This window comes from Phodopus roborovskii, unplaced genomic scaffold (assembly GCF_943737965.1).
Source record: "Phodopus roborovskii unplaced genomic scaffold, PHOROB, whole genome shotgun sequence".
NCBI classification, from domain to species: Eukaryota; Metazoa; Chordata; class Mammalia; order Rodentia; family Cricetidae; genus Phodopus; species Phodopus roborovskii.
Genome location: NW_026126407.1, coordinates 17,082,946 through 17,099,055, shown reverse-complemented (window position 1 = coordinate 17,099,055; position 16,110 = coordinate 17,082,946). Strand labels below are relative to the sequence as shown.

General features: G+C 43.0%; 1 protein-coding gene across 1 annotated transcript in view; it reads right to left on the bottom strand.

The window, feature by feature from the left end:
- LOC127219135 (protoheme IX farnesyltransferase, mitochondrial) overlaps positions 1-16,110 on the bottom strand; it is a 107,628-nt gene that overhangs the window by 22,752 nt on the left and 68,766 nt on the right. The window contains exon 5 of the mRNA XM_051180391.1: positions 6,943-7,013. Within this exon, the coding sequence (XP_051036348.1) occupies positions 6,943-7,013 (71 nt within the window). The remainder of the gene's footprint in view (positions 1-6,942; positions 7,014-16,110) is intronic.

Below are 16,110 nucleotides of genomic sequence, written 5' to 3'. Positions count from 1 at the left end.
ATCAGGCAATCTCCCCTGCTTACAGCCCACACCTAAGCTTACACATCATGGATCACCCTCATCTGATCCATTAAGTTGGAAAAACTAATGTTGACATCTATTATTTCTGTCAGCATCACCAAGCTGGAAAATGGAAAATTCAAAGGAGATGCAATCAAAATACAGATGTCTTTCAGAGTAACAGGAAGAAAGGCTTAGCCCAGGACCCCTTGCCAGGAGGGGTGCAATGTCTACTCTGTCCTTTTCTGGGTCTGCTATGACTTTTCAGAGACCTTCCTGTTCACACCCATTTATTAATTTCATTCAGCAAGTACTGTGTGACTGTCCAGCCCTGTCTGCTAAGCATTCTGTACATCTGATTTCCCTACCCACTTTACATAGCTTTCAGCAGCACAGAAACTAAACACACTATGCTTCTAATACCACAGGTAATCAATACACTCTTGATGAGTGGAGTTAACAGGGAGAATTCTAAAACATTTAGAAGAAACAATAGGCCTTGATGGTATTAAGAAATATGAGTTTAACAGGGCAGACCAGGGACAAGGACATCACTAAACTACCTACCACCTGTATAGGTACATTGTAAATTTAAACTGGAAAACTTCAAGTTTGACGAAGACAATAGATTACAAGTGTGTACATCCCTCTGCACTCTTGAAAAACAAAGATTCTATTTTAACAGAACAATGAAATAATGCTAGGGACGATCTGCCAGATGAAGAGAAGAAAGGATGCAAGCCTCCACCTCCTAGGCAAAACAACCACAGTTAAGGCTAAGTTTAAGAATCTTCAGCTGGGTATGGTGGCGAACTCCTTTAATCCCAATACTTGGGAGGCAGGGGCAGGCAGATCTCTGAGACTGAGGTCAGCATGGTCTACAAAGTGAGTTCTAGGACAGCTAGAGATACATAGATTCAAAATACCAAAGCCAACCAACCAACCAACCAACCAACCAACCAACCAACCAACCAACCAACCAACCAACCAAAACCCCTTTAAGACTTGAGTATAAAGCAGTGATAGGATTTGATGTAAGCATGTGCCGAGGGGGGAGAGAGATGGATTGCAGCCTCAAAGTTATCATGTGGAACCAGGGCCTGAGGTGAGCATCAGACTAAGCCTAGGGTGAAGTTAGGTGCAAGCTTCCTAGGCAAAGGCAGCCTCAGTGTCCCCTGCCCATCACTAATGGTTAACTGCCAGTTTGCTTTTCTGTTGCCCCAGGGATGTGGGTCAGGGGTGAACTAGCAGGCTCATATTTGGGCTATCAGGTTTTTTTTCTTGTGGAGGTGAAGCTTTGTCCTTAGAGAAGGGGAACTAAAGACTGAGGGCTAGGGCTGAGATGGTCATTTTGAGGAATGCATGAACTTAAGGGAGAAAAGGATGCAGAGGGTTGGAATTTACAACAAAATGCAGTGTGATATAGAGAAAAGCAGAGGTGGCTGGGAGACTGGAGGCCAGCTGCAACCAGCAAATGCTAAGGGTGATGCCCTCTCCCAGGAGGAGAAACAAAAGCCACTGAATGGGGCCAGCAGAGGTCTGTGTAGGAGAGAAGACCCTCAGGGTCAAGTGCTAAGCCAGAGAAGAGACCCCAGGGGCGGCATGGCTGGAAGAGTCCTGGGAGAGGCCTCAGGGTGAACCTGAAGGACTGTTCAGTTCCCAACAACTCCTCCTACAGCTCCTAGGCACTGTAGTTCTAATGTGCTGTTAGACAAATGGTTGTTCCTATCCACTTCAAACCACTCCTCCAGCCACCTCTGAACTACAAAATCCATTTTATCCTATTAGGACCAATGTGCAGGGAGATGGGCACCTCACTTGGTGGGGCTGTTCAAGGACAATGGACACTTGTGTAACATAAGGGGTAGGAAGAAACAATCTACTAGTGAGAACAGGAAAACAGAGCCCCACAGAGCTTACAAGCAAACCACCTCTTAACTTTGTACACAACAAACCCCAATTGCCAACAGAAGTGGTCATTTTGAAGCCAGGGATCACATGTTCCCAGGGGAACATCTGCAGTGGTTTGGCTCCAATTGGGCTACATTCATGGAGATGACAACAAGGTTAAGACAGCTCCATTACGAACCCCCTGGAGCACTTCTCTGCAGACTTCCTTCCAGGCAGATGCAAGAGCTCTTTAGTCAAGAGCACCGTGGCTCCGGGAGACTTCATGTGCATCTGGGACACTTCCTGAGTGATATGCTCATAGTCATATGGTGGCCCCCATGCCACTAAAGAGCCTGATAAATAATTCTGCCACAATGGCCTCAGAGCCAGAGGAAAAAGCAGAAAGCCACAGGGTCAAGTGTTTCCACAGGAAAGACAGAAGCTGTAAGATGTTTCTATTAAGTACCTGTGCTATTACAAGACACCACAGGCCCAGGGAAGATACTCAGGGGGCAAAGAACTATGTCTGTCTATATGTTTTAGGATGAGTTCAGGGACCTGTCTTACTGTGAGGACACCTTTTCTTTCACTAGTGCAGAAAATGGAAGCAGTATTTTCCAAATGGGGTAAGATGAACAATTTTTTTTTAAAAATATTTTTAAATTTTAAGTGATAGCAGAGCAATAAAGGAAGTGGATTTCTAGTGCCAGGAAACTCAGGGGCGAGAATATATTGAGCACAAGCTGAACCACTAAGCTAGAGCTAGAACTAGCATTGTGTTGTATTTATTGTATTTTTAATATTTTGTGTTGCAACATGGCCAATGTGTAGTCCAGGGTGCCTTCAAGTTGTGATCTTTCCCCTTAGCTTTGTAAACCACTGGGATCACAGTCATGGGCCACCAGGCCTGATTGCAATTGGCATTTTATATGGGCCACTGGCAGATAATAATACTGAAGTACCTACTGTCCTCTGTACTTTTCTTGGAAAGATGAGACAAAGAATATAATTTTGTAAGTTTTATTCTAATTAGACAGTATTTTAGCTTTATTTCCCTCTTTGATTTTAATGAAACGCTATAGAAAATTTCCATGTCTAAAATATAAATGTTTTCATTATTTAAAAACATTTTCATTATTTAAAAGCTTATCAACTAAATCCATTATTAAGCCCCCCCCCCAATGCAAACAAGGCATCACATTATAAGGACAGGCATGCAGCAGCACTTGGGCTGCTAAGGCTGTCTCCGGCCTGTATAAATTTTCATTTTGAAGCATGTGGAGTTCATCCTACAATGTGTTCAGCTTATGTAGGTCAGGTGAAATGTATTAGATTCTAAATTATCCTTCAAAATCCCCTCAAGTCATCCACAAAGGCCACACACAAGTTTATGCTCACACAAGTCTAGGGAACAATATAGCCTTGCTCACTAATGTTGGAAACTGGCCTAATGAAGTTGCAGGTGGGACAAAAGCAAAGGCTGAGTGGCTTAGCACTCAATGCATTTGGCCAGCAGGAGGCCTGCAGTGAGGAAGGGTGCCTGTGGATTCCCTCCAGCCTTCAGGTTTAGCTCTAAGTGCAATGAAGAGTTATGAAGAGTTATTCTTTTGATTGAAGGTGGTCTGAGGACTGGGCCCTACACTAGGTCCAGGTTCTCTGCCATTATACTATAATTCTTCTTGACTCCTCCACCTTATGGATTGCCTGAGACTATAGGTAAACCTGCAGGACTTGATGAAAGTGGAGTACAGGCCCATGTCAGAGAGAAGAGATGTTCCTTAGTAAACAAGGGTTGTAGAAGGGGGAGAAAAGGGGCTGAGGCAGAGTTGGGTTGGGAAGAGTCCATCCGTGGAGACTCATGGTCCACACAGCAGGCAGAGGCTTGGCAAGCAGATGCCCATCACCCCTTTATCAACCTGGTCAGAGCCACAGCAGCTTCAACATTACAACTCAGCACCTCCCACCCCTAGCTGTCATTAAGGTCCTTTGAGACACGGAACAGGTCTTCATTTATTTCCCTCCTGTGATCTTCGCCCCTTGAGGGATTGTTTCAGTGGACACTTGGCTCCAGTGTCCCACACTTATGACTGGCTTCTGGCTTCCCATGTTACAGCAAATCCAAACCAGTTTTTGCCATGGTTTCTTCTAATTTCATCTCACATCACTCTGTCCTTTCTTCTTTAGTGTATCCCATCTGCTCTGCCCTGTCCATTGTGTCTAGTACTGTCTTTACTTAGCACTCTGCAAATTGGGATCCTATTGGTTTGTCAAGGCATAGTCCTCTTAATCATTTCTAAAACATTTACAATTCCATTTATTTATATACTTGTCATTTATTATTTATTATGCATTTGTGTATACATGCCACAGTATGCTTGTGGAGGTCAAAGGAAAACTTAGGGAATCAGTTCTCTCTTTCTATCATGTGGACCCAGGGAATTGAACCGAGGGGGTTATGCTTGGCAGCAGGCACCTTATACTTTGCCAACTCATATGCCCACCCTCCTCTAATCTTAAAGCTTATATATTCATTCTTCACTCCTGATCTCCTGAGAGCCTAGACTGTCTATGTCATGTGTGCTTGCTTGACGGGAAAAGTTAGGAAATCAAGAACTCTCTAGATTTCTGTATTTCTCTGGCATGGGAGATATTGCCTCTCCATCTCTGTTCATCATTGTTGTGCTGGCATGCTGGTTAGCTTTACTATATTTCATGTAAGCTAGATCATTTGGGAAGAAGTACTCTTAATTGAGAAAATTCCTCCATAGACAGGTCTATGGGCAAGTCTGTGAGGTAATGTCTTGATTAATGATTGATGTGGGAGGGTCCAGCTCTCTGTGAGTGGTGCCACTGCTGGGTTGGTGGTCCTGGTGTGCCTACTAAAGTAGGCTGAGCAAGCCAGGAATCATGGTCCCTCTATGGCCTCTGCATCCATTCCTGCCTTGAGTTCCTGCCCTGACCTCTGCCCTAGTGACGGAGTGTGACCTGAAAGTGTAGGATGAAATAAACCCCTTTCTCTCAAAGTTGTTTTAGCCATAGAAACCCCAATAAAGACAACTGCCATCAGCACTTGGCCACATGTGCTATGCTTTGTCTTTGTTGGCTATGTTCACTGGCTTATCACATGGTTTCTACCACATTGTGGGCTCACGGTACAATGGAGAGGCCCAGGGAAGCAGGAATAGGCAGTACTGAGCAGTGCTGTGACATCAATGTGCACTAAAGGCAACGACAGCAGCACAACAAAGCCTACAGAACCAGAGACAAGATTCCCAGGTCCCAGGAGGCGCAGCCAGGATGCCTGGCAGACAGGAAGGGTGTGGCATGGGGGTGAGGGCAGATGAAAACAAGAGAACAGTGCACTTAGGATGAGGCTGGAAGGCCTGCAGGAAAATACACCGAGAAAAGACCTCGGGTAACACAGTAAAGAATCAAAACGAAATATTTTGTCTAATTACATTTTGTAGAAAGGTTTTAGGCCAGAACCAATGTGATCATTTAAGGAAGATGCATCTGCCAGCTGAGTGAAAGCAAGAGAGAAGGATAATAAAGGCAGGGAAGCCAGACAGGCTGCTGAGCAACCGGCACTGACCTAAGATGGTCCTTGGCAATAGCCATGAGCAATAGGACACAGGTGCCAGGATGGTCCAGAAGGATAAAGGTCAGGAAATATTAAACAATAAAGAGAGGGATAACAGAAAGTCTGTTGCCGGGCTAGAAAACAAATGAAGAAATGAAAGGGAGAGATGGAGACATCAGCCTGTGATGCCTGCAGGGCATCCAGTAGAGATCTTCAAAGCTTCTGGATTCAGAACAGGGGTCCACACTAGAGGAATAAACAGGGAAGATGGGACGGACGAGAAAAAAGGAAGATACAGTGTTTGGGTTAGATATTCCTTTCTGTGTTTACACATCACCTAGAATACCCTACAGAGTATTTGACACATTTTATAAAACACATAAGAAGTTGGTATCCTGTAAGACACAGAACTGTTACCTTGGCTGTCACTGCCCTCAGTGTCTATGACAGTGCCTGTCTGGTCAGAGCATTAAATAAGCAAAACCAAACCGTTTTCTGGAGATCTTCCATGGAAGGGTAAATAAAATATACCGTTATAAAGGTATACATAGGAATACAGGAAGATTAAATGGGGAAGAAGATGGGAGGACAGAGTAGAGGCAGAAATATAAGGATGGATAACAAACATAAAGGCCTTTGGAAAGCCATACTAAAATCTACTGCTGTAGAAGCTTCCTAAAATACATACATGTATAAATGGAATTTAAATGGACTTACCATATAATGGGAAAGACAATGTCCCAATTAGACAATTTATACTTTCAAGTAAAACCCTCTGTACCATTAATGTGTTACATCTTTTTTGAGTTTTTGGACAAAGGAGTCCCAGTAGAGACCCCTCCCCCCAGTCTCTAAATTGATAATGCTATTGGTTATCCTCTACAACCTGAGGATAAGACCCCACTGCTGCGCTGGGTGGTGGTGATGCACACCTACAATCCCAGCACTGGGGAGGCAGAGGCAGGCGGATCTCTGTGAGTTTGAGACCAGGCTGGTCTACAAGAGGACAGCCTCCAAAGCCACAGAGAAACGCTGTTTCGAAAAACCAAAAAAGACCCCATTGCTGAAGGCACCACTTACTTATGCATAGAACATGAAGAAATCTAGCTGGTACTCAACTGAACGGTTCACCTCTACTGACTAACAATGCTCACAGTGCTGAAAGATACTATCCAAGCTACTGGAGGAGGAAAGCAAACACCAATCTTGCCCAGCGATGAACCCTAAGAGCTACAACAGGGGCCTGCATGCATGCATGATATCTGTAAAACAGTGGATCTGAGGTTCACTGTATGAGTGAACTCAAATCTGGTACTGTTAATGGGGCCAAGAATCTGAGACTAGGTAGACAGTGAGACCTAAGGAAACACTTCTGATAATTATTCTGCTGAATGAACACAACGACACAACAAGCATCAGGATGTAAGTCAATGAATGTTCTAGAATGTAAAAGAGGATTAGCCATGATTTACCTGATCTGTCCACGAACCAGAGGCCTGTTTTTTGTTCTATTCATGTTTGAGTCAAATGGCACCTCAAAAAACTAAAACGAAAGAGAGAGAGAAAAAAACCCAGAAAGTATTAGACATCATTCAAAACAATTCTGCTTTGGTACTGAAGCTTTTCCACAGTAAACTCTGCCCTTTTTACTTCTTTTTTTTTTTTTGGTGGTAGTGATGCTGCTGGAGATAAGACCTGGAACCTCCCAACCACTAAAAGACATTCCTGTTTCTCATCTCAATTTTGATAACATGAATTAATACTTTATCATTTCTTAGAGAAAAATTCTCTGGGAGAGACAATTTTTTTTAAAGTACTGTCAAGAATATGTATTTTTGAAATATGTATCTTTGAAAACTTTGCTAAATATACAGTTACAATCATTAAAGCCATTGTTCTAGTTTTAAAGTAGTAGAGTCCTTTACACAACCCACAGCCTGTGCATCAGTCATCTGCACTGAGCTGAGATCAGGAGGAATTAAGTGCCCAGGGAAAGAACAGAGGTGAGGCTATGATTCTGGACCTCTTGCTCTCCCAGCACAGGTTGGACCATGATAATAAAGCCTGCAGCATCCTAGTCTAGACAACACATTCAATAACCTTCCACACACTAAAGTGCAGCTTTTGCTGTTTACCTGTCAAAGGCAATATCTAAGAAATTGTTAAGACTCTTTTTCCAAACCCTTGATAAACTGTATAAATAGTCTGTAGAATTAGTTATCCATGGCAACTTGTCAACTTTAGGGGTATAACAAGAATCCAAACTCTGATCAGGTTATTTGGGAAAAAGCTTTGACTAAATGGGTTGGAGGCAAATCAGTAGAAGAAACAGTGACACAGTAGAAGTTAGTCTGTCTCCAGCTATGTTCCCTAATAACCCTGAGAGCTGCTCCCACAATGACTTAATGGTCAAATCATATTAGTGTGATAAGGGCTCTGAAAACATTAACATGAATAAATTTAATTAATGCTGCTTACTCAGTGTTTCCAAAACTTATTTGAGCATGAAATCTTTTTTTTTTTTTCCTCAAGAAAAACATGTTTAACACATTTCAGAAATGTCTGGTCTGAGTCTACTTCAGTGACAGGAATCACTTGAACGTGTGCAAACTGTAGCTCCAAATGTGGGGCTCTGCACTCTGAGCTCTCTACAGATTAATGGAAAACCCTGCTGCTGAGAGCTGTGTAAGGAGGCCTGGGGCACTTACACGAGCCGCCTGATGTCACCTATTAACAATCATGTGTGTCTTAGTGCGCTTTCTATTGTTGTGATCAAACACCATGACCAAAAGCAACTTGGGAAGGAGAGGGTTTATTTTGGCCTACAACTCTCAGATCACACACTTCATTATGGAGGGAAAGGAAGCCAAGGCAGGAGCTCAAGGCAGGAACCTAGGTGCAGGAACTGAAGCAGAGACCATAGAGGGATGCTGCTTATTGGCTTGCTTCCCAAGACTTGCCCAACCTTCTTTCTTAAAGTACACAGGACCACCAGCCCAGGGGTGACACTACCTACAGTACACTAGGCTCTCCCACATCAATCATCAAAGTGCCTTAAGGACTTGCCTACAGGCTATCTGATGGGAACATCTCAACTGAGGTTCCTATTCCCAGATAACTTTGTGTTAAGTTGACAAAAAACACCAACAAGGACAACTGACCACTTGTCACCTCGACACACCAAATATCTTTCCGTTCATTGTTTATATCCAAGATCTCATACTAATATCAACATTATAATATAAAACATATTCCAGCTTTTGAAAGTCCCATAGTCTTTAAAAAAAAAAAATCACTTTAAAAATTCAGCCTCGTTAATATCTCTTTAAAATCTAAAGTCTCTCAAGTGTTCCCGTAAACTTAAAACTAAGTTACATACTTCTTACTCTAAGAAGGAAGAATCAGGACATGGTTATAAACAAATCAAATGAAAACCAAACTCCAACAGTGCAAATTAAATCCTGCAGCTCAATGTCTTGCATCTGGGATGCACTCACAACGTTCTGGGCTCCAAAGGGCTTGGGCAGCTTACCCTTGCCTCGGGCTCTGACATCCTTTGCTTGTCTCATAGGCTCAGGTGAGCTCCGCACCATACCTGCCATTGCTCTTGGCAGTCTTTCCATAGTTCAGTTGTCTTCAATATGCCAGGGTCTCCAGAGGCTGCACCTGCATCCCTAACCTCTCCTGGGCTCTTTTCATGGACTCTGACCCTGCTACATGGTGTCAAGCTTCAATTTTTTCCCATGACCTCTTCAATCCCAGTGTTTCCACTGCAACTCAGTCTGCATCTTTATAATAGCCCCTTCTGGCCTCTCACAGTACCAAGTCTCAGCAACTTTCCATGATCCCTTCCTGCCTATAAAAATTACCACCTGGTAGACAAAATTTAGCTGCCAGCATGAGATACAACCCTGACCCTCTTTGTCACAGCTTCTGTGTGCTGAATTTGAGAAAATACCACGAAAGATTTTACCTCAATGATGCTTGTCCCTTATAACCAAAGCTGATTTTTCAGCCTAGCTAATTGCCATCTATTGTCCCTAAAGCAAATGTTTCATTATTACAAACTCTTAGTTAACAATCACACCAAAGAGCCTTGATAGTCTTTGCTCCCTGTGAAATATCACACGAGTATTTAGATCTTCTGAGTTTCCACAACAGCTCATTAAGCTCTGGGCACTCAATGGCTTTTCCAGCTCAAAGTTCAAATCTGTCCTTCATTCTCCCAAAGTTCCATGGCCAGGTCTGTTGCAGCAACACTCTACTTCTGGTACCAATTTCTGTCTCAGTTTGCTTTCTGTTGCTGAGATCAAACACCACTTGCCAAAAGCAACTTGTGGAGGAAAGGGTTTATTTCATCTTATGGTTCTTGGTTCACACTCCATCACGGAGGGAAGTTGAGGCAGGAACTCAAGTCAGCAACCTGGAGGCAAGAAATGAAGTACAGACCATAGAGGAACACTTGCTCCGATGGCTTTTGTTAAGCTTTCTTTCTTATAACACCCAGGATTACTGCCCAGAGAGGGCACCATTTCCAATGTGTATGTGTGGGGTTCCTGCATCAATAATTAATCAAGAAAATGCTCTACAGACTTGCCTAGAGGCCAATCTGATGAGGGCATTTTCTCAATGGAGGGTTAGCTTTGAGATAATGCTAGCTTTTGTTAAAATGACAAAAAACCAGGACACACATTAATAATCAAGCAAAGGCCAGCTGGTGGTAATGGCACATGCCTTTAATCCTAGCCCTTGGGAGGCAGAGGCAGGTGAATTTCTATGAGTTCAAAGCCAGTCTGGTCTAAAGAATTCCAGGACAGACAAAGCTACACAGAGAAACCATGTCTTAAAACAAAAACAAAAACAACAACGCTATGCAAAATTGTATTCTGAGCTATTTAGCAAACCTAGAAAGTCCCCAAGTCTTTAAAAATTCAAACATTTTAAAAGTGAAGTCTCTTTAAATTATCTAACATCTCTTTAAAAATCCAAAGTGTCTCAAGTGTTGATTCCTGGCTTGCTTCTCACCTCTTACTTCACCTCTTACTTACTGTAAGTTACGCAGTTATCAAGAAGTCAAAAGGCTAGAAGAAAATGGATAGCATTCAAAAGACAAATAATGCTTTCCCCTCTTGGGGGGAGGGGGAAGAGAGAGTAATCTTTGCATCTGAGTGTCATGCTCAGAGCTATAGACTACGATGGCTCCCTTTTGTGTCGGTTTGCCTATACTGGATCTACATTGCTCAAAGTCTCTTTCTGCATAGCTGTAGGTTAGATGATGCCACAGGGTCTGAGTGACATTTAGAAGCAGTAGCCATGTTGACTCTTGGAAAGCTGGTATCATGTCAGGTGCTATTTGTAGCTCACACTCAGTTGTAGATCTGGTGGCCAAACTGCTGGCTTCCAGCAGCACCAGGCCTGTAGCTTCTCCAGCTCCTGCCAGATCTCCCCAGGCAGCATCTGGTTTCTGAGTTCTTCTGGCTTTTGAAGATCCTGGGCCAAGCTTGTGTGATGCCTCTGGAAAAAATGTACCAGCTCTTCTGCAGGTCACCTGGAGGAGTTCAGATGATCTAGTTTGAGTTCAGTCGTCAATGTGTTCCAGACTCCATGCTGTTCCTCCGCTCCTCTGCTTTCTTGATCATGGCTTTGTTTACAGACCCAGCACCAAACACAAGCAAAATAGCTCTACATGATCTAACCAACACCCAGATTGCAGTATAGCTGATCCCTCCATATCTCTTACATTACTCAGTGCTTTTCACATTCTGATCCAATTATCATTAACATGGGTGTCTGCCCTTATTTTCAACATGGCTCCTATTTAAACCTGCTTGACTTGGACCTGAAGAAGTGATTTTGTGGTTAAGTGCATGGGCCATTCTTGCAGAGGATGGCTCACAACCACCTACAACCTGGCTCTATGGGGTTGATGCTTTTGACCTCTATTGCTATTGAACATACCCATGTTCATACGTGTAATTAAAATTTGTTTTAAAGAGTCTTTGAATTTTCATTACGTATTAATCCAAGTGGCAGACTTCTTGAGATGTGAATATAAAACTTAAACGTTAAAGAGAATCATTATAATACCATGCAAATGAGTACTCCAAGAACAATCAATGAGCCATCAGTGCAAACAACGCTTATACACATGGACTGCTATATTCAGTAAAAGGATGGATAATTTGTAGCATTAACAATGCTCTCTGTCCATTAGAATATTCTATATAGAAGTAGTTGAAGTTGCATATTAAAAGGCTATGTTATAAATATTCACCTCACCTCCCTACTCCCAAATTTTCAAGGCATTCTTTAAGGCATTTGAAGTGTTTTCTCTTTTTGAAACTGAAATATGTATATTAATTTCATTGCATGAGACTAATGAGGATTTCAATCACAAATTAAGTTATGTTGGTATATATAAGGTATTATTCTAACATGATACAGAAACTGGTAGTAATTTGGAGATATGAGCAATGTGCATAGGTGTGTGTACACATGTATTTGCTCATAATGCAGGAATTTTCACGAATCAGTTCATCTGGATATGAAAGATGGAATGGTTTCTATATTTCTGAGGAGTCAACTTCCCAAAGATGACAACTAGGTCCAAAAAGCAGAAGAGAACTCCAGAGTGCCACAAATAGGCAACAGCTTTAGACTTCATGAAGGCCACAATTTCTCAAGAAAGGCAGAAATTCCATGTTAACCAGGACTTAGAGTTTGTTTCACCGAAGGCATGACACCCCTTCCACACACCAAGGGATCAGAGCTCAAGCTACTTGATCCTGTTTTCCATGCATTTTCTAGAGTGTCTTTCAGCTAAGTCATTGCTCTGGTTTAGATATTCCAGAGCAGATACAGTATGTTCAGATGAAAGTTTACATGTTTTAGCAGTCAGACTGTAGACCTGACATATAGCAGCCTCTGTCTACTCATGTTTCCCTGGGGTTTATAACTTTTTGTCTATAATGCTATCATTTAACTTAGCTTTAACTATTTCTAAAGCAGTCAACTTGAATTCTTGAAACTTATGTACAATATAATAAGACAAATGTGGCATAAACACTCAGAACATATGGTTTCGTTGACACCCAAGGGAGACTGGGTTTCAAGATGCTGCTGATGTTTGAGTCCCATATATGGAATGGGAAGTATGACATACAGAGTATGGTCACACTCCTATGTGCTCTATCACCACCAGATTCCTTGAGCCCCCTACCACAATGTGAATGCTGTGAAAAGTGGCTGCTATACTGCATGACTCCATCAGAGCAACAAGGAGGAGCTCACTGATTGAGCACAGGCAGATCTCCTGTAGCCACACATCTTTTACTTGGAGGCTTAAATTTATGGACCATGCAATAACACCCAAAGAGGATGAACTGTACCCAGGGGAGTTCAAAGTGCACCGAGAGTGACAAGCTGGAGAGCACACCCCAGACAGCTGCACGGGTCTCCCAGGGACCAGTCCTGGGCCAGAGATGCTCTTTTAGTAGCAGGTCCTGCTCAGGGCTTGTGTGGCCACAGGACCAGTTACATCACCTCACTTCCCAACACAGTGGCTGGTCCCGAGAGCTTATCCGATCTAAACTGAACTAGCAGAGACTCTTTGCCAGGGATAGTACAAGGCAGTGAGTGCCCAGGGAAATATGACCATCTTCTTTCTCACTGTGGCCAGTGGCCACAGAATGACATGCAGTAAAAATGAAATGGGAGGAGAGACCAATACAGATTCTAGGGAGCAGTTATCTGCAAGGTCCCCTCACCCCTCCCTTCTCCATGTAGGTGAAAGCTTCATGTGTCTGTACTCCTTTGTTCCAGGAGCATGGGGAATGAGAAATTCCAAATACTGGAGCAATGGCTACCTCATTTCCCCTGTCAGCAGACAACTTATCTGCAGAAGAGGTTTTTCTTCTCAGTCTGTACCCTACCCTTCCCAGTAGAAATCCACTAATTGTTTGGCCATTTTTTTACTCTGAATTTTTCCTTTTTTCCTCAGGTTCACCTGCTTCCTTTGTGACACCCCTCAGCCATAGGTTCCCTGCCCTCCAGCAACCCCAAGATTAGCTGTAGTGCTCACACTCCTAGAGCAGACAGCAGTAGAAACAAAAGTCAACCTAGTACGGAGGACAGGGCCTTGCCGGCTCTTACACCCTGTGTAAGAATGACAGATTCACCTTCAGGTGATGTTGGCCATCACTGTTCTGGCTCTGGTCTGCTTTGTCTATTCCTGCATGTACACTTGTTCCAGGAAGCAGGAAGTAGGCACTAGTGCTCACCTGACTCCCATCCCAGTACCTCAAACAGGAAGCTGAGTCCCTGCTCATCTGGAAACAGAAGTTCAGAACCAACAGGCTCTGGGGACTGTCCTCAAAGCACAGGGAGGGCGCTGGTGGAGACAAAGGGACATACTGCTCCCACTCAAAGCACAAGTGCTAATTTCTATACAGTAAAGAAAAAGTTCAACTTCAGAAGAAAATGGCAAGGTGGCAGGCAGAGGTAACTTAGCTATTTACAATACACTGCAACACTACAGTGTAACACTACTAACCAAATCATTTCGTTTTGTGCGCACTATACCTTCACAATACCTTGCCCACAGGAGGAAGGGTATTTCCCATTCAAGTATCTGATGGGTTTTAGTAAATTTATAAGCATTTTTATGTTGTAATCAGTTTGGGAGTCAATAGTTCTAGAATAGTAAAGGCACCATTTTATTCTCTTACAGTTGCACAAGGACAACTATTAGAAGCTGATAGTGATGTTTATGCTTTTCTGTTATACCATGATTTTATGTTAGTGCAGGATTTCTGTTAATCCAGACAGTGATGCTCAAAAACAAAATATACTTACTAACTAACCTTTCTCATTGACAACACATCCTGTGGTATTCCTGAACCTTGTGAATTGAAATCACATAGACACAGAAAAAGATAGGAATACAGCTTGGTCCAACTGATAAATGATTTGGCTATGATTAATTATATCCTATGCAAACAAACAAACAAAAAGAGACCTTTATTTTAGAGATGTTTATAAGCCGGGCTAGGGAAAAAATTCAACTAGATAACAAGGTGCAACCTTTCTCCTCCTGAACTAAATAGTGAGAGCAACATTCCTGCAAAGGGCCCGCAGGAGAACAGGGCCTGGAGCCTGCTGGAGTTTAGAGCTTGTGTCTCCATCCATCTTCTCAAAAGCTGTCAATGTGTGTTTGTCATTCCAATCTACCTCACAGCTTTTTACAGCCCAAGATAATATCTCCATCAATCTTGGACCAGATTAAAAGGGCTGTTAAAAAAAAAAAAAAAAAAGTTCAGGGAGGGGTACTATGCCCAGCAGGACCCACACATCATTTCTTATAAGCCAGTTAAGATGCCCTGTCATCCCTCACTCCTTGTTTCCAATGTTCTACTGGCCTACCTCCAGTAAACAAACTAAGACTCATTCCCACTGAGTTATTTTTATTTTTTGTCCCCCCCTCCCCCCACCATGAAGACTTTGAAATAGCAAATGTGGGCAATCTGGTATTTATCAAAAGTGGCTTTCACTTTCACACACATGCTCACTGCACAATGTTCTCTGAACGGGTCTTCATCTCTCATGAAGGCTTCACCTTCAAAATAAACAGACAAACAAACAAACAAATGGGCAAAAAAGGTAACCTAGCCCATTAGCCCATATTAAAGGTTAACTTTAGCGGTCCTTTAGCGGTCCTAGAGTAAAAGCACCGGAAAAGGCCAGCCTGTGCTAGCTCTCAGAGCCTCTGCTGTAAAGTGACCTTTTATTCCTGCCAGGGGGAATCTCAATTTGTAAACACTGCTCTCTGACAAAAGATGGAAGGAAATGGTAATATTTATAATACCTCTCTCTAAGTTGTGAGGGAGGATGATTTATTACTCTTATCTTTTCTATTTTTCAGTGTCTATAAAGACCATGCATTTTCTATTTAGGGAAAAGAAAGGTAAGTGAAAATAAACTCAAGCCAGGTGTGGTGGTGCTTACCTTTAATTACATCCTTACAGGGGTACAGAGCTATCCTGACTGCATGACCAAACCCTGTCTCAAAGCTCAAACCAAGCATTTCTTCCTAACTGACACGAGACCTAGACAAATAAAATAATTACTAAACTCACCTAATACAAAACCAGCATTCAGGGGCTCCTAGCCACTAACAGCCTGTTCTTCCCTCAGAGCCACATAAGAAGATAAAACTAATCTCATATGCAGTCACTATCTTATCCCCAGGATGCTCTATGGGCTCACCCCTCCTAGCCACTCCCTTACCACCATTCTCCCCCAAGCCCTGCTCTCTTTCAGGACACTGCTCCCCCCCCCACACCTCCCTCTTGTTTTTCAGACAATGGTTTGCAACAGTTTGTCATCTTTCTAGAAGCAAAGCTGGTCATGTCCGCCCTCCCCCCCAGCATAAAACCCTCTGTCCTGCCCACCACCCAGGGAGTGAAGTGAATACCACCATGGCTGGCAAAGTTCTCACAGCCATGCACACCTCTGGAGTGTTTGGCCTCTACCTCTTGGGTGGAGCTTTCTAAGCTACCCACCAGTCCTTCTGAGGCACACTTTCAGCAGTGCACAGGCCATGGCCCTGCCTGTTGGACCTGCTTACCTACATTAGTGCGGGT